The sequence below is a fragment of the Eubalaena glacialis genome, chromosome 16, assembly GCF_028564815.1.
Source record: "Eubalaena glacialis isolate mEubGla1 chromosome 16, mEubGla1.1.hap2.+ XY, whole genome shotgun sequence".
Classification (NCBI taxonomy): domain Eukaryota; kingdom Metazoa; phylum Chordata; class Mammalia; order Artiodactyla; family Balaenidae; genus Eubalaena; species Eubalaena glacialis.
The window spans coordinates 56,649,047-56,667,751 of record NC_083731.1 but is presented as its reverse complement, the minus strand read 5'-3'; the positions used below and the strand labels follow the sequence as shown (position 1 = coordinate 56,667,751).

General features: G+C 34.9%; 1 protein-coding gene across 1 annotated transcript in view; it reads left to right on the top strand.

Moving 5' to 3' along the window:
- The window catches only part of TDRD3 (tudor domain containing 3), a 229,216-nt gene that overhangs the window by 179,632 nt on the left and 30,879 nt on the right, over positions 1-18,705 (top strand). The window contains exon 12 of the mRNA XM_061170837.1: positions 4,160-4,285. Within this exon, the coding sequence (XP_061026820.1) occupies positions 4,160-4,285 (126 nt within the window). The remainder of the gene's footprint in view (positions 1-4,159; positions 4,286-18,705) is intronic.

Below are 18,705 nucleotides of genomic sequence, written 5' to 3'. Positions count from 1 at the left end.
TCCATTTGCATGGAATATCTTTTTCCATCCCCTCACTTTCAGTCTGTATGTGTCTCTAGGTCTGAAGTGGGTCTCTTGTAGACAGCATATATATGGGTCTTGTTTTTGTTTCCATTCAGCCAGTCTGTGTCTTTTGGTGGGAGCATTTAATCCATTTACATTTAAGGTAATTATCGATATGTATGTTCTTATTCCCATTTTCTTAAATGTTTTGGGTTTGTTATTGTAGGTGTTTTCCTTCTCTTGTGTTTCTTGCCTAGAGAAGTTCCTTTAGCATTTGTTGTAAAGCTGGTTTGGTGGTGCTGAACTCTCTCAGCTTTTGCTTGTCTGTAAAGGTTTTAATTTCTCCATCAAATCTGAATGAGATCCTTGCTGGGTAGAGTAATCTTGGTTGTAGGTTTTTCTCCTTCATCACTTTAAGTATATCCTGCCACTCCCTTCTGGCTTGCAGCGTTTCTGCTGAAAGATCAGCTGTTAACCTTATGGGGATGCCCTTGTGTGTTATCTGTTGTTTTTCCCTTGCTGCTTTTAATATGTTTTCTTTATATTTAATTTTTGATAGTTTGATTAATATGTGTCTTGGTGTGTTTCTCCTTGGATTTATCCTGTATGGGACTCTCTGTGCTTCCAGGACTTGATTAACTATTTCCTTTCCCATATTAGGGAAGTTTTCAACTATAATCTCTTCAAATATTTTCTCAGTCCCTTTCTTTTTCTCTTCTTCTTCTGGGACCCCTATAATTCGAATGTTGGTGCGTTTAATGTTGTCCCAGAGGTCTCTGAGACTGTCCTCAGTTCTTTTCATTCTTTTTTCTTTATTCTGGTCTGCAGTAGTTATTTCCACCATTTTATCTTCCAGGTCACTTATCCGTTCTTCTGCCTCAGTTATTCTGCTATTGATCCCATCTAGAGTATTTTTAATTTCATTTATTGTGCTTGTCATCGTTTCTTGGTTCCTCTTTAGTTCTTCTACGTCCTTGTTAAATGTTTCTTGCATTTTGTCTATTCTATTTCCAAGACTTTGGATCATCCTTACTATCATTATTCTGAATTCTTTTTCAGGTAGACTACCTATTTCCTCTTCATTTGTTAGGTCTGGTGTGTTTTGACCCTGCTCCTTCATCTGCTGTGTGTTTTTCTGTCTTCTCATTTTGCTTATCTTACTGTGTTTCGGGTCTCCTTTTCACAGGCTGCAGGTTTGTAGTTCCCGTTGTTTTTGGTATCTGTCCCCAGTGGCTAAGGTTGGTTCAGTGGGTTGTGTAGGTTTCCTGGTGGAGGGAACTAGTGCCTGGGTTCTGGTGGATGAGGCTGGATGTTGTCTTTCTGGTGGGTTCGTCCACGTCTGGTGGTGTGTTTTGGGGTGTCTGTGGCCTTATTATGATTTTAGGCAGCCTCTCTGTTAATGGATGGGGCTGTGTTCCTGTCTTGCTAGTTGTTTGGCATAGGGTGTCCAGCACTGTAGCTTGCTGGTCGTTGAGTGAAGCTGGGTCTTGATGTTGAGATGGAGATCTGTGAGAGATTTTCGCCGTTTGGTATTACGTGGAGCTGGGAGGTCTCTTGTGGACCAGTGTCCTGAAGTTGGCTCTCCCACCTCAGAGGCACAGCCCTGATGCCTGGCTGGAGCACCAAGAGCCTTTCATCCACACGGCTCAGAATAAAAGGGAGAAAAAATGGAAAGAAAGAAAAAAAGAGGATAAAATAAAATAAAATAAAGCAATTATAATAAAAAATAAGAAAAAAAATTATTAAGAGTAAATTTATTAAGAAAAAAAAATTTTTTTTAATTTTTAAAAATAGATTTATTAATTTTTTATACTAAAAATAAGAAAAAAATTATTTAGAAAAAATTTATTAAGAAAAAAAATTTTTTAATTTTTTAAAATAAAAAATATGAAAAAACTTATTAAAAATTTTTTTAAAAATAGAAAATAAGGAAAAAATTATTAAGAAAACATTTATTAGGGAAAAAAAAAATTTTTAAGCCAAAAAAAAAAAACGGACGGACCTAACCCTAGGACTAACGGTGAGAGCAAAGCTATACAGACAAAATCTCATCCAGAAGCATACACATCTACACTCACAAAAAAAAGGAAAAGGGGAAAAGTTAATATATCCTGCTCCCAAAGTCCATCTCCTAAATTTGGGATGATTCGTTGTCTATTCAGGTATTCAACAGATGCAGGCACATCAAGTTGTTTGTGGAGCTTTAATCCGCTGCTTCTGAGGCTGTTGGGAGAGATTTCCCTTTCTCTTCTTTGTTCGTACAGCTCCCGGGGTTCAGCTTTGGATTTGGACCCGCCTCTGCATGTAGGTCCCCTGAGGGCGTCTGTTCCCCGCCCAGACAGAACGGGGTTAAAGGAGCAGCTGATTCGGGGGCTCTGGCTCAGTCAGGCCGGGGGGAGGGAGCGGTACGGAGGAGGCGGGGCGAGCCTGCGGCGGCAGAAGCCGGCGTGACGTTGCAGCAGCCTGAGGCGCGCCGTGCGCTCTCCCGGGGAAGTTGTCCCCGGATTACGGGAGCCTGGCCGTGGCGGGCTTCACAGGCTCCCGGGAGGGGCGGTGTAGAGAATGACCTGTGCTTGCCCACAGGCTGTTTGGTGGCGGCAGCAGCAGCCTTAGCGTCTCATGCCCGTCTCTGGGGTCCGCGCTGATAGCCGCGGCTCGCGCCCGTCTCTGGAGTTCGTTTAAGTGGCGCTCTGAATCCCCTCTCCTTGCACGCCGCGAAACAAAGAGGCAAGAAAAAGTCTCCTGCCTCTTCGGCAGCTGCAGACTTTTTCTCGTGCACCCTCCCGGCTAGTTGTGGTGCGCTAGACCCTTCAGGCTGTGTTCACTCTGCCAACCCCAGTCCTCTCCCTGGGATCCGACCGAAGCCCGCGCCTCAGCTCCCAGCCCCCGCCCGCCCCGGCGGGTGAGCAGACAAGCCTCTCGGGCTGGTGAGTGCTGCTCGGCGCCGAGCCTCTGTGCGGGAATCTCTCCGTTTTTCCCTCTGCGTCCCTGTTGCTGTGGGATCCGCGCTGATAGCCGCAGCTCGCGCCCGTCTCTGGAGCTCGTTTAGGCGGCGCTCTGAATCCCCTCTCCTTGCGCGCCGCGAAACAAAGAGGCTAGAAAAATTCTCTTGCCTCTTTGGCAGCTGCAGTCTTTTTCCCGGACTCCCTCCCGGCTAGCACCGAAGCCCGAGCCCCAGCTCCCAGGCCCCGCCCGCCCTGGCGGCTGAGCAGACAAGCCTCTCGGGCTGGTGAGTGCTGGTCGGCACCGCTCCTCTGTGCGGGAATCTCCGCTTTGCCCTCCGCACCAATGTGGCTGCGCTCTCCTCCGTGGCTCCGAAGCTTCCCCCCTCTGCTACCCGCAGTCTCTGCCCACGAAGGGGCTTCCTAGTGTGTGGAAACCTTTCCTCCTTCACAGCTCCCTCCCACTGGTGCAGGTCCCGTCCCTATTCTTTTGTCTCTGTTATTTCTTTTTTCTTTTGCCCTACCCAAGTACGTGGGGATTTTCTTGCCTTTTGGGAGGTCTGACGTCTTCTGCCAGCGTTCAGTGGGTGTTCTGTAGGAGCAGTTCCACGTGTAGATGTATTTCTCATGTATCTGTGGGGAGGAAGGTGATCTCCGCGTCTTACTCTTCCGCCATCTTGCCCCTCCCCTAGTTCTTTTTACACCCATTAGCATGTGAATGTTCTTCTCTATTGACCCTCTTAGTTCTGAAATCTTACTACTGCTCAGTGTACATATGTCAGAACTCACATGGCTGAGAGAATTTCTTTTTCTTACCCAATTTATGATTATCCAAAGGTAAGCTTTCTTTCTTAAAAATATTATTCTCTTAAAAATTATTTTCTTTAAAATATTGTATATTTCAAAGTTGCTAAGAGAGTAAATCTTAAAAGTTCTCATCATAAGAAAAAAAATGTTGTAACTATGTGTGATGATGGATGCCAACTAGACTTATTGTGGTAATCATTTCACAATATATACATAGATCATTATGTTGTCCACTTAAAACTAATACAATGATATACGTCAATTGTGTCTCAATAAAAATTGATTTTAAAAATGAGCTTTCAAAAAATACAAATATTGTAACATTTTGAGTATTTACATTCCATCATGTATCACCCTTTGTAGACAATATCGATTGTCATATTTAAAACTCCTTTTTGTCTCCTCAGTTTTACCGAGCAGAAGTTGACGCTCTTCATTCTTCAGGTATGACAGCAGTTGTTAAATTCATTGATTATGGAAACTATGAAGAGGTGCTACTAAGGAACATCAGGCCCATTCAGACAGAGGCATGGGTACGTGATCCAAATTCTGTACAAAGGCATAAGCTGTTTTGAAGGAAATACATAGCTCTAAAAGATTAGTCATAGTAATACGAAATTTGCCAGTGGAAAAATATTTTGAATTTGCTTAAAACCGGCTACTCCTAAAGTAAGATTTTAATTTAATAATTACACTGAACTACAGTAAAAATGAATGCATTGCAATTGCTTCTCTTGTATAATGCTTTGTTATATTATGCTTTGGAAATAGGTGCCCTTATTTATATGTTGGCGAAAAATGTGTATATGTTTTTATGGGTTCTTATGCATGTTTTGTTCTTTCCGAGTTTGTTACTTTAAATTTGACTAAATTATGTCCAGCAGTTGTCAAATTTAAGTCTCTGTTGGATACATGTATATTCTTCATTATTTTAGTTACATGTAAAATTAAGAAAAACACTTTAAATTATATATGAACTCATACTCCATTTACTAAACATATGTTTATATATGTATATGTGCAGATTAAATTTAAATATCTTTGTTTAATAATTATTTGATTTATTTTGTTGCCAAATGTTATGTCAAAGCTGTGATGATTTTGTTGATGTAATTTAGACTGTATTGGCCTCATGGAGTCCATTTTATACAGGACTTATGTGACTTTACATAGATAGATTCTCAGCTACATTTAGGCAAAAACAGGAGGACAAGGCATATTAGAATTTGTTTCATAAAGTTTTTTTAAAATTTTTTTCCTTTCTGTAATTTGTGGATAGCTGTTAATAAACTTATCACTAGAAGCCTAATTTGTTGCTGTTTCCCTAAAATGTAAAAATATACTAGAAAACTATATCATCTAGACAGTAGCCTTCATCATTGACGCATACATTCTCATGAGCTACTTTTAGTTTAGTTTCGCTTTGGTCTTTCTAGATTTTTCTGTCATGACCTCTGTGTCACTGCTCCCTCTCGCCTCCCCAAAAAAGAAGATAAATAAAACAACAACAAAAAGCCTAGTAGCAGCAATCATATTTGGGTCCATAGATCTTTATTCTTTACCTTTTTATTCTAGAAAAATGATCATTTTCTAGGTAGCTTATTGTTTCATATTTTACAGTACAACATTCATACGTTTAAGAGATCCTTTCCTTCACTCTCATTCTCTAAAGTTTAGCTGCTTTTTCCCTAAAAGACTGAAATACCATCAATGTCTAATTTATATCTTTTCTTAGAGAAACTTGATGTAACTATATCTTTTGCCCTTTTGATTCCCATGTGATGGCTATTTTTATTCTCTTTTCATTTATTCTCTTTTTCATTAATACTCACATCTTAATGTAGTTTTGATGGTAAAATTATTTATTGAGTTTGTATTTCTAGAAGTTGAACCCTAGTTTGCTATTCATCATGTGATCCCAGTGTTTTTGGCCATTACAGTCAGAGTCAAAATTAAATTTTTACATTTTGTGTTTTTTTAGGAGATTTAATAAAAGATTAATTTTATTCTTTTCTCCCTAAAGAAAAATTTAAGTTTCCTTACTTTGTTTCTTCTCTACTGCCTCTTTCAGTTCCAGAGTGAACATAACTGATGAGCACATTTCTCATTCCTCACTGTAGCTTTTCCATTCAGAGGTGTTTGGTACTGAAGTGATCATTTTCTTTCTACAGTCAGTGACTTTTCCTTTTTTCCCCTTAATAGTCCTCATTGCTTTATTATTGATTTTAGGTCTTTGTAAACTTAGCTGGACAATAAATTTATCACGTGACAACCCACATAGTGATTCTGAACCACAGCAATACTTTCATATTCTCCCTGCCTACTTGTGAATACTCTTCTAGGCTTTATTGTGCTTTTTTTTTTTTTTACCTATTTACTTTTTCTGCAGTCAACTTAAAAATCTTTCATAAGATACATGAAATATTTTTCAGGTAGAAGCAGGATAGTATTACTAAATCTTTTGGAGAGTCTGGTATTTCTTTTCTCCTATTTACAAGTAACCAAGTGATTGTTGATGTTTTATGATTTTGCATAAATTAATATAGCAAATATTTTTGAATCATGAACAGTGTTATTGAGGATAAGATCATCCTTTCTTCCTTATCTGTGTGAATAATTGACTTAGTTGTAGAAGCAGCTCCTTCTTGATAAATAGAAGCCACCAGCTTAACATACCTTAACCCATCTCTATTTTTTAAAAAATACATATGCGCGCATATACATAAAAAGGCTCTGAAGAAAAACAATCTATGTGGCTGTCAGTACATTTAACATAGAATTAGTGTAGAGTTCTCTTATCCTCTGAGAGTGCTGATGTTGGGGTCTATGAGCACTTTTTCTTTTTGTAACTTGGGAATTGTAACAAGTTTTAAGTTAATCAAAGCAAAACATTCACTATACCAGTAAGAAGGTAACTCTAATTGATAAGTCATACTAGAAAAATTAAAGAGCTGCAAAGGTATAGCGAGGTGTTAGAAGCCTTAGCACAATTATTCACTCACACTATGGACTGTGTAATTTTTAATTTTTTTTAACTCTTGCACTACATATGTACATTACTGTTTTTAATTATGAAATGATTTTGTATATTTTATTAAGGTTTATGTTTGTTATTGGCACAAGATTATGGAAAACCTCGTGTTTTCCTAAATGTAGCAATGATCATTCATTGAAATTTTTTTAATAGTTTGCAGGAAAAATAACCAAGAAGCCTGCATATAAACCAAAAATCTTTATAGAAATCAGTTGTCTGTATTGTCTCTTAAAGGTGTAAGGATAAATTATTAAATAAAAACATGAAATGAGATTCAATGACTAAGTTAATAGTCTCTTATATGGAAAATTAAAATAAAAATCAAATTAATAGTTTAAATCTAACTGTTAATATTTTTCTCATGAAGTTTAAGAACTAATTGCCTTAAAGCTGTCTGTAGACAAATTTCTATTTTCCCCTTCTATCTGGATGTACCTTTTTACTTCCAGAACATACTCAGTGATGATATTTTAGATGGTAAAAATAGATGTTCTGATTATGATTAAATACTTTATTTCCTCCAAAATGATCTACTGAACTTTTTGTTATGTTATGTCATACGTGATTTTTTTCTTCTAGCTAGATTAAAACTGGATCTTTTAACTATGGTAAAATATTCTGTCTTAATTTTAGTGTCTTTATTATAGTAAACTCTCTATCATATATTAATGTGAGATTCACAGCTCATTCTTAACTGGATAAATCCTCTAACTTTTTTTTAAATGTTCTTTGTATATTGCAGGATTTTCATTATTTTACCAAAGTAAATGAAGCATTACGGAATCTCATATTATTTGTAAAACTATGTAGGGAGAAAACCATAATATTATTTTATATTTCTGACCACTGTATGCGAAAACATTAGGGGCAAAGGAAACCTATTTGTGTTTCCTGCAGGCGCTTTTCAAATTTATTCTTTTTAACTCTAAAACTAATATCAGGAAACCAGTAAAAAGATGCCACAGGCAATTTGGAATTACTGTAAAATACCCTGGCGTTGCTGCTCAGACAAATCTTTTGTGTTTTTAGAGTGTTGTTGCTTCTGAATCACTTTTCTAAACCTGGAAAGACAGTGTCAAGTCCTGATTTCCCAGAATATTTATGACTTGTATGCCACTGAGACTTCTATATCCCAAGAAATGTTTTAGAACATGCTGATTTCTAAACTTTCTTTTTAAAGGTTCATAGTATCAGGAAATGATCTTTGTTCAGTTAATGTTCCAACTAGAAAAATTATGATTGTATCAATAATGGTTAGTTCTAAGACCTTAGCATACACATCATCTTGGGCAGTAATTCTGGAAAGTGACAGATGGATTGTTATTGTCTTTTAACCTACCTTAAATGTTTTCCTGTAGCGTATTTATTTATTCAACAAATGTTCATTGTATGTATGTTAGGTGGTAGGCATTGCTCTGGGTGAAGAATATATGTTAGTACTCAAAACACACAAAAGTCCTGCCCACAAAGTTAGAAGAAAGTTATATTTCCAATTATGTGAAGCAAACTTAAATATCTCATGGGAGTGTTCATTCTTACCTCTTGAAGCTTTAAAACAAAATATAAGTGGGAAAAATGTTGTTTACTGATTTTTAATTTAAATAATGTTTAGGTCTTTATTTTATTTCACCTTATTTGAAGATAAAATTATTAGAGAAGAAGAAAGTATCATTTAATGAATTTTATCTATTTAAAATTTCCTATCTGTTTATCTACTTGATTTAAAAAGTAAATTTCTTTTTAGGTGGGTTTGGGTTTCTTTTAAAAATAATTATAATGTATATTTTTTTCAGTTTTAGCGTACTTTAAAAAAAGAACTATCAGTTTCAAGTTTTACTTTTGAAGTAACTTTGTGCAAAATTTATTTTATAATGACATCCTGGGAAGCACATTTGAAAATCACCTTTTCAAATTCAAATAATGTTCAGAAAAAAAATAAAGTATTCTACCACTAATAAAAATATTAAAGAGAAACATATTACCCCCCAAAAAACCCCTAACCTATTTAATGAGGAAGGAGATTGAGAGTTGTGATATGTAAATTAATGAGTTAAAATGGATCCTAAATGTATTAGAACAAGGTCATGTTAGTAATTTTAATGATGTAGTAATAAAGTTAGGCTATATCTAGTTTGTATTTGATATCAAAGATCATAATAGATATTAAAAGGAGGACAATTGTTATAGAAACCATTAACTTCAAAGGGAAATTAGAATTATGTAACAGTGAGGTTCTGCCAATTAGTATCCAGTAAAAAGTGCAGGCACCTATTTGATCATAGTCCAGAAGGTTTTTCATTTCTGATAATAAATTCTTAAATAAATTAGTGGGTATAATTTACCATACTTAAATTTCTGCAGTAAAAGCATAATTTGAGTAAGGTCAGTGAAATACTGAAATACATTTTCTTCTACTATACATATTTTGGGACACTTCCCTTTCAGAGATTGCCATATAGGCAATGCTCATTTTCTTTTGCAGTATAAACACAGAGTAAATCAAAAGGAAACTGTACAGCTAGTTTAGCCCCATTTAAGAACATAATTTTCACCTTATAGGTGATGCAATTTGGGAGATTCCATGTAATATCTTTAAGCTCTGTTTTAATAAAGTTTGGTTGTATTTGATATGCTTTATTTATTTCTTAATCTATCACCCAGCTTTTCACAATTCCCACAGGAGGTTGTGGATTATACAGAAGGACTTTACTAGAGATATGAAAGCTTCTGACATAGAGGGAGAGATGATTCATTCATAAATGATGCCATATACATTGATATATCAACTTAAATACTGTTGACATCTACCTCCTGAATCCCAAATTCAGTTTGTGAATTTGAGATTATTATGGAACCTAAGAGATTATTATGAAAATCTCAAAATCTAGTTTTGACCGGGCTATATTATTCAAGAGACATTTTATTTCACCATTAAATTAATACTAAGAAAATAGTATGCTATTTTAAGAACCTGTACAAAAGTACTGCTTGAATTTTGCTATCTGATAGTTTAATGTATTGTAATCTATTCAAAGGAACTGTATATAAAAATATCTTTAAAAGGTTTCTGGGTAATCTGAGTTTTCCTTTATTGAGCAATGAAAGTACATCATGTTATTATTTCATGTTCCTTTTTACTGAAGGTAAAATAACTCCCAAAGTGAAATAACATGGTAGGGTATTACCTAAGATGTGCTGTCTTTTTGATTTGTTTCTAACTTTAATTACAATTCATAAAACAATTTAAGCCTTATATTATTTAAATATTAGTAATCAAGTTAGCATAACTGTTTGAAAAATCTTTTTTGTGTACATGAATAATACCAGTAGCTATTATGTTAATCTTTTATCTTCTAAGTCTCCCCTTTATTAATAGCAACTTAAAGGATGGACTCCTGAATTATGGTGCTGGTCAATTGAGAAGTAAATTCGAGATGCTTTAGATTTATGCTAAATGTTGTATAATTTTTATTTTTTCTTCAAAGTAGTCTTAAGGAGGCATCCTGGGTATGATCTACAGCTGAAGGGGGCTAGGATTGTCAGATGAACTTATTTTTTCCTTTGACATTTTTGATTTAATAGACCCAAGGTTTATTCTCTTTCAAGTGTACATTTTATTTTTTCATTTACTTTACTTAACCCAGATTTTTAAAACTGTAATTTCAAACTGCACTGAATTTTACCATTCCTTCACATATGTATGCAGAAGACTTGCTAATATACTCATTGCACAGGAAATAAAGTAGTAAAACAAATGAATCTGAGGAATATTTTTGTTTTGTTTTATTTCTTGTTCCCAAAGATGTTAAAATCTTATATTGGGCATGTGCCTTGACTAGGCACTCATGTCAGTATGTTTTAAAGATTTTTATAAATCTGAAGAGGCATCCTTCTTGAATTAAAAAAAAAAACCAGTGCACACAGTTCTCTTAGTTTCTAGTGAATTTCTGAGCCTCTTCCAGCTATACCTAAAAAGGCAGAAAAATATGTTGCTTATTGCACCATAGACTTTATTCCCTTTCAGATGGAGCTCCTACAATGCATCTTTCCAATTCTAAAGTCAGTGGTTGTGAACCTTGTTGGTGATAGGCTAGAAGAGGACTTATGATACATATTTGATTGCGTACCATAATGAATCGTCAGTTGTCCATTTTCTTTTTTAACCTTACATGGTCATTTGTGTTTTTCTATACTCTTGCTTTTGTCACCTTATTTATTAGTCGTCTCTCTGTGTTTTCATTCTGTTTCTTAAACATCATTGTATCCTTTTGACTTGGTTTTTTAAACTTTATTTTCTTTTCACATTTAGTTGGTGGTATCTCTTGATGTATTTGGTTACGCTTCCTACTGATCCTAATTTCCTGAACTTTACTGGACCTATGCTGTTTGTTCTAGAATCATGTGCAGTAGGCTTCACTATCACAGCTCTAGAAAAAGAGTGGAGTTGATCTGTCTCTTTGTGAGAAACACTCTGGTGTTAATAGCTTTCAGTTCCATTAAACTTGGGAAATACTGGCAAGAGTTTTACACCTTAGTTTGAAATAACTCCCTTAGTAGTGGCCTGTCGTGGCTGAGAGCTCCATTCAGAAGGGACAGGACGTTCTGCAACAGTGAGTACATTTTATTTGCCTTAAAAAAAAAAAAACAAACCATATAGTTTGTTAAGAGTAAACATAATGATAAGGTTCTAGTTAAGTAGCTCAGACCATCATAAGAATTAAAAAGTTATTATTTTTTTGTACGTACTTCTTCATGCCTAGTCCATCTAGCTCAGGGTTAGTTCTATTTCCTGGTTAAATAAATTTGGAAATGCTAGGTTAAAAAATTAAGTATACTTTTTGATTACAGGACTTCTTTGAGCCAGTAACAGATTAATATGTATTTTAAATCTCCAAGAGAGACATATATAGTGTTTATTGCTTCACAAACTTATTTGCTCATGGGACCCTTTTTTTTTCCTGTATAAAATTTGTTATAGAAAGTCTACAGGAGGTACTTTGAAAAACATCGTAGCTCTTTTCTTCTTTCTGGTTTTCAAATTTCACATTTTTAAAATAGGGTGAAGATTTATCTTCAGAAACATTGTTTTAGATGTTCCAGACTTCTTCTTAATAATATAATATTGTACTTTTATGTTATAAATAGAGACTAAATATATAAAAGGCAATTTTTCCTCAAACATGTTCCATGATTCTTTACCTTTCTATGAATAGAGGAGAAAATATACTTCTGAAAATTTATGTCCCTTCTAAGTACTTATGCCATTAGTAGTAGTGTTTTATTACATAAAAATAAAATTGAGATCTTCTTTTACATGTAATTATGCACAACTCACTGGTCATTTAATTTAATTTTAACTTAACTCTAATTCTAGAAACATTTATGGATTAACTTTTTAAAATTTTCATTCATGAAAACTCCCATTGTAGCTTTTATAATATTGCTGTTTCTTTTCTGTAATTCTTGCCTAATAACCCACATGATATTTATATGTTTCAGCAGTAAGGCATTGTCATCATTTGTTTGGGTATTGTATTTGTTATTCTCCAATAATCTAGTCTAAAGCAAAATCTGAAATCCTTTTTTTTGTTAAACTGACATTGGCTACTGAATCAAAAGAAAGTATCAAAGCAAGTTAATTCCACTGAGTGTGTGGGCATTCTTAAGAAGAGGACTCCTAAAATACCAAAAATTCTGTTTTGTTTCAACATTTGTATTGCTCCTTTACTAATAGGCTAGTGTGTTCTCAAGCCTTTGACTAGTATTATTTCAATTAATTAAAAGCTTGTTAAAAGCCTCAGAGGAAACAAACTATTAAACTTAACTGCTCTTGATCTTCTGTTCAAGAGATCAGAAGATCTCTCATTTTCCTTGTAACAGTTATTAAGATGAATTGATAATCTTGGATCTAACTCCAGAGTTCACTTGAGAGATCTAGAGGGGAAAAAATTCTTATTTTAAGAAACATATCCTTTCCAGGCACTTATAATTATAAACAAGGGCAGAATGTATGGTTGGATAATAGCTAGTGAAAGTGCAAAGGAACTCTATTAATAAGCAGTAGATGTATACTATAAGTACCATCTGTTTTAGAGCTTGAGGGGATTTGATTTTAAGTGAGCATATGAACTGACTTGGTGGCTGAAACAGTGGAAAGAGGTCAGTAATTATTTGCTGAATGATTAATGTAGTCCTAGTGGTCACCCTTATTACTTCAGACATGAAGCCTGAGTGTCACAGTTTAATATGATAGTTTTTCCACAAGTATTCTGAGTGCTTTTTGTAACAAAGCTACTTCAGAAAATAGATTGGCCTATATACGCAAGGGATTAAAAGGATATAAGACAAGTAGAAGATAAATTTCCTTCCTTCCAGAAGCCACATAATAAATATTAATAAGGCCTCTATCTGGCTGGCATGGTTCCAGTCTGGGAACCATTGTTGTCATGGTTCTTGATTATAATTTTGTTATGCCTGTTAAATGAATGGTATGGTGTGAAGGAAGTAAGTGGGGAAGGCCAAAGTTGACTTTTTACAACTAGTGTTAACTTTAACAACTTTTTATTGGAATTTTTATTTTGCCTGAAGTGTGCTCATTTTTTCCCCCAGATCATGTGATTGGGAAATTAGGCTCAACCCTCCTGGTCATGCTTACCCAAGAGCTTATTATACAAAGTAAGATACTAGAAGTCAGTTTCATTCTGTTTCTATATGGTTCAAATTCTAAAATTTATGGACTTGTTATCTTTTTTTAATGTTGGTAGCCATTTTTGATACTATTTAATGAATGATTAAGGAGAATATAATGAGCATTTTATCTTGAAAAGATTTAAGTAAATAAATAAGGCTTAAAATAATGTGGAGAAAAGTATTCTAGTGTATTTTTTTCCTTATAAAGTGATCAGTTAATATGAATCTTATTAAGAATTCCTGAATTTGACCATCAGTACTCAAACGAATGTTAGACTTAATTAGATTTTTAAAATATGGAATTGAAGTCTTAAAGCAAACAGAAAAGGGAGACAGATCAAGAACTTGAGAGTAGTAGTTCAGAAAGCCTCTAAAAGCTTTGGGCACAAATAAAGATATCCCTGGTTGATCTTTTATGTGCCCTGATTAGTGTTAATGCATACTAAGCAGTTGGCCTTACTGATAGCAGTTCTCATAAATAGAAAGACTGTTAGAGACTGAGATGTAGTGGAGCTGATTACAAAATGATCTAGAAATGCTGAAACGTTGGTCACATGCCCAGTCCATTTAAATTGTATCCTTGTATTCTTAGGAAATAAGCAAAGCAAAGAAAAATTCTCATTGAATGTGTTTAAAATTAAAATATATAATTCCCTAAGAAAAATTAAGGAATGTTACAAAAAACTTGAGACTGAGAACTCTATTTTTATAGAAAATTACTTATAAAAGGCTACAATAAAAACATTTTAGATATAATTTAGAAATGAATATAAGATTTAAATTTCAGGAAGATATGCACATTTTCCTATTGATTTATTGAAAATACTTAAAATTGGCTACGAAAAGACTGAATATTCTATTCATTCTAATGATTATAATTGCTTTAATGAAATTAATGACTGAGGGAAGATATTTAAGATAGGAAAAAAAATGACCACAGAGTAGGTTAAATGTAGATTTGGTATCTTGATTCTTAAGCATTTTTCAAAATAATTTTCATAATGGTATAATTTAAAAGGTTTGACTTAAACTGCTAAACAAAAATTTTTTAAACAAACTGCTTTAAATAATTTCAATTATAAGAACAAGTTTTGCTTTCTGAAATGATAATTGCTATTCTTTGAAGTTCCAATAAATTTCACATAAATGGCAAAAATACTTCTGACATTGTCTACGGCCAGTTGCCATTCTTGGACCCAAGGCTGAGAAACATTTTCAGATTCTGTGTGCTTTATCCTGAAAGAATTTGATGAAAAGGAGTCACTGAGAGAGTGAAATGTCTGCTCTGCTTGGCCTTTGAAAGAAGGGGAGAGGGCAGGGCTAGTCTTGGGCAAATTACTTCCACCTCCCTTTTTGCCCCTGCTTCAGCTCCAGGGGAGCTGGAAATGCACAGAAGGAGTCAGAAGACCTGGGTCGAGTCCTGGCTCTGCCACTTACTACCTATGTGACTTTGGGTAAGTTATTTAATGTCTCTGGGTCTCAGCTTCAGTACAGGGTTGTTGTAAGGATTAAGTAATATGATCAAAGGAAATGTGCTTTGTAAACTCCCAAGGTCTATAGAAACTTAAAATTTTATTATCATAACCTGGCCTTCTTCTTCCCAGTTCTTCCGTAGTCTAGTATCCTTGGCTATGCATTTCTTAAGCAGCCCAAAATGACAACTCCTTTTGCTTTCCCCTGTATCCTCTCCATATTGGAACTCTTATTCCTGTCCTCTGCATGCTTCAGACTTAAGTATTCTAAGAATATTAAACCAGACTGGTTAAATTAATCTTCATTATAGAGTGTGGATTGTGTTGCCCCTTTTTACCCTTCCCACTCTCACCTTTCTTCTTTAATCTTCTCAGAATTGTGCACTTAGAAACGTCGAAAAATCTCCAGTGCATGGAAGTTCGCACAGTGTTGGCAGAAGTCCCTTAAATCGTGTTACCCAGATCACTTCTCCATTAGTTAGTAAGGTTGATTGGGTAAATGGGAATATGATTGTGTCTCTTGTCCTTTCTTTTCCTCTGTGGGAAAGGAGATGGAAATAGTTCAGAGTTAAAAGTTCTTCTGAAATCTCACTGATAAGCTAGATCCTAAGTTGAGGAATAATCATAGAGAGGAGACAAGGGATTTAGTGGCCATTTCTTTTTCAGCTCTTTGAGTTATATCTGACTTGGCCTCATCTTTGATTCTCAGTAAACTCTAGCCTACCCTCAGTCAAACTAAATTTATAACACCTGTTGTCTTTACTGGGTGCTCAGTTGATAGAGCCTGCATGGAGCTAAGGAGGAAAGAGAATTTGCCTTTTGCATCACATCTGGTTTCAGATCAAGGGATCTTTAAGAGGGCATAACGAGAGCTTATAGCTCTACTTGATCCAACCTTCCCACATAATCTAAGAATGCTTGATTTGGCTATGTGTCAATAATAGTAATAATAGCCCCTTATGTTAACTGCTTGCCATTAATGCCTAATTACCATGGAGCACAGTAACAGTTACTCATGTCATGATTAGATTAACTTTCTTAAAATTTTTATTTTATTTTATTTTTACAGCCTTGAACCATTGACTTATGCTCAATATGGTTTCTTGCTGAAGTAGCAGTGTCATCTTTCTTAACTAAAAATTAGAAATATTGAACTCTGGTGGCAATCAAATGCAAATTGAAACGATTAACTTCAGTGTTAAATGTGTGAATTAATGGGAAAAAAATTAAATGATAACGTTCATGCTGGCAAAGATGCAGTGACACGAGTGCTTTTATACATTGCTGATGGCAGTGTAAATTGGTGTGATCTTTCTGATTTTTTTCCAAGCCTTAAAAGTGTTCATTCCCTTTAAACTAATAATCCCACAGTTGTTAATCTCTGCTAGTGAAAGACCAAAGGAATAAGTGAATTTCTGAGCGATGATCATTGCAGCAATAACAGGAAAAACTAGAAACTACTTAAATGCCTAACAATAAGAATGGTAAAATAAAGCATCATTCATCAGCTGGGTGAAATATTTTACAATTGTGATAAAAGATCATTATGAAGGCTGTAAAATCATGGGAAATATTTATGATGAGTGAATGAAAGCAATTCATAGAGTTGAGAATGCCCTCAAAGTAGTGGTTGTTTTAGTGTAGTAGAATTATGTACAGACTCTGTATATGTGTATATATTTATTTTTCAATTTTATAAACTTTCTATAATTTTGTATTACATTTTTTATTTGAAAAAGTAACAGCAAGCAAAATAAAATTAGCAAGAAGAAAGTTGATCATGATTAGGGAATTTTAGTCTTAAAAAAATATCCCTAAAATTTGCAAAAAGGATCTGAAAATATGGGAGTTTAAAAAAAGAAATATGAATAAAAACATAACTTCTTTCTGATTTTGCCCTTTGCCTTCAGTGAAGTTAACAACAACATGATTATGGTTTTCCATGATAAAATACCGTGATCTTTGAACTTGTTCCTGTCTATAATTAGTAAATGAAATACTCCTACAACTAAACCAATAGACTTACCTATACAAATTACCACCTTCATTCAGTCTGTCCATACAACCTACTTTCCAATTCCTTGCAAAATTCTCTCTTAATCACTGTCCCCAGAACACTTCAGAATTCAGTCTCTCCCAAGTGCTTTCAAATGCACAGCAAAATACATTTCTCCTATGAAATGTTTATGTAATCCCTACAGGCATACCTTGTTTTATTGCACTTCACTTTATTACGCTTTGTAGATACTGCATTTTTTACAGGTTGAAGGTTTGTGACAACCCTGTGTTGAGCAAGTCTACTGGCACCATTTTTCCAACAGCATTTGCTCACTATGTGTCCCTGTGTCACATTTTGGTAATTCTCACAATATTTCAAACTTTACTATTATATTTGTTGTGGTGATCTGTGATCAGTTATCATTAATGTTACTATTGCAAAAAGATTTCAACCCGCTGAAGGCTCAGATGATGGTTAGCATTTTTTAGCAATAAAGTAATTTTTGATTAAGGTATGTGCTTTTTTTTTTTAGACATAATGCTGTTGCACATTTAAAGACTACAGTATAGTGTAAATATAAATTTTGATATGCACTGGGAAACCAAAAATTAGTGTCACTCCCTTTATTGTGATATTTGCTTTATTGCAGTGGTCTGGAACCAAACCTGCAATATCTCAGAGGTATGCCGGTACTTACTTAACATTCATAATTTTGGGAATATGTTAGTATATAATTATGATACTTTGTTTGAATCTTTGTCCCTGTTTTAGTTTTTGATACACTATTAAAATATTAACTGTAAAGTGATATTTTTATATTTGAGGTTTTCTTATTAACTTATAATTTCCAATATATTTTAATCTGTTTCAAAAAACTTTTTGAGCACTTATTATGTGACTTTATCTCTCCACCCAGAACAGTGCCCAGCACAACACATTTCCTTAGAATGATTGCATGCCGGACAATGGCAATGCATAGATGCGCAGTCTCTACACTAAAAGAGTCAGACTAGCAGAGGAGCCCAGCAAGTAAAGCACCATAGATGGAGAGTGTTTAACTCAGTCAGGAACTGACTCATAGAAGAGGCGAGGCCTTCCCTAACTATCGTATTATAAAACAGCAATGCGCCATCACACAAACTCTCTATCCCCTTTGCCCGCTTTATTTTCTGCATATCCTGCCCCTCCTTGCAACCCCTAAGTGAAAGCAATGTGAGAACAGGGACTTTGTCTCAGCTAATACTTCAGCATTCAGAACAGTCCCTGAAACATAAGGCTTTCAATAAGTACTTGTTAAATCTGAATGAATTAAGTTTAATGTGAGTCTCGAAAGTTTTGAAGGACTTAGCTTGGGAAAAAAATGTGTGAGAGAATAGCAAAGAGTGTAGGAGGGCATGGTAGGGTGAGGTATTTTGGCAGCAGTATAGGTTGGGTGTAGCAAGTGTCAACAGATGAGGCTGGCTGCAAAGACAGGTGGCTTAAAGGATGGGGAGTCAGGTGGGTTACAGTAAGGAGTTGGAATATTTATATCTGAGAATAGGGACCAATGAAGGATTTTGGGTAGGGGAGTGTCATGATGTGATTTTGCTTTAAGAGATTATTTCCTGTGGTATAGAAAATGGGTTTCAGTGAAAGCAGAGAGCAAGGAGACCAGTTATTGCAATAGTTAAGGCAAGAGATGGGGACTTTGGAGTCATCAGAGTCTAGGCAAAAGTAAAGAGTATGGGTGAGATTGTGTGTAAAAAGAAAAAAGTGTGT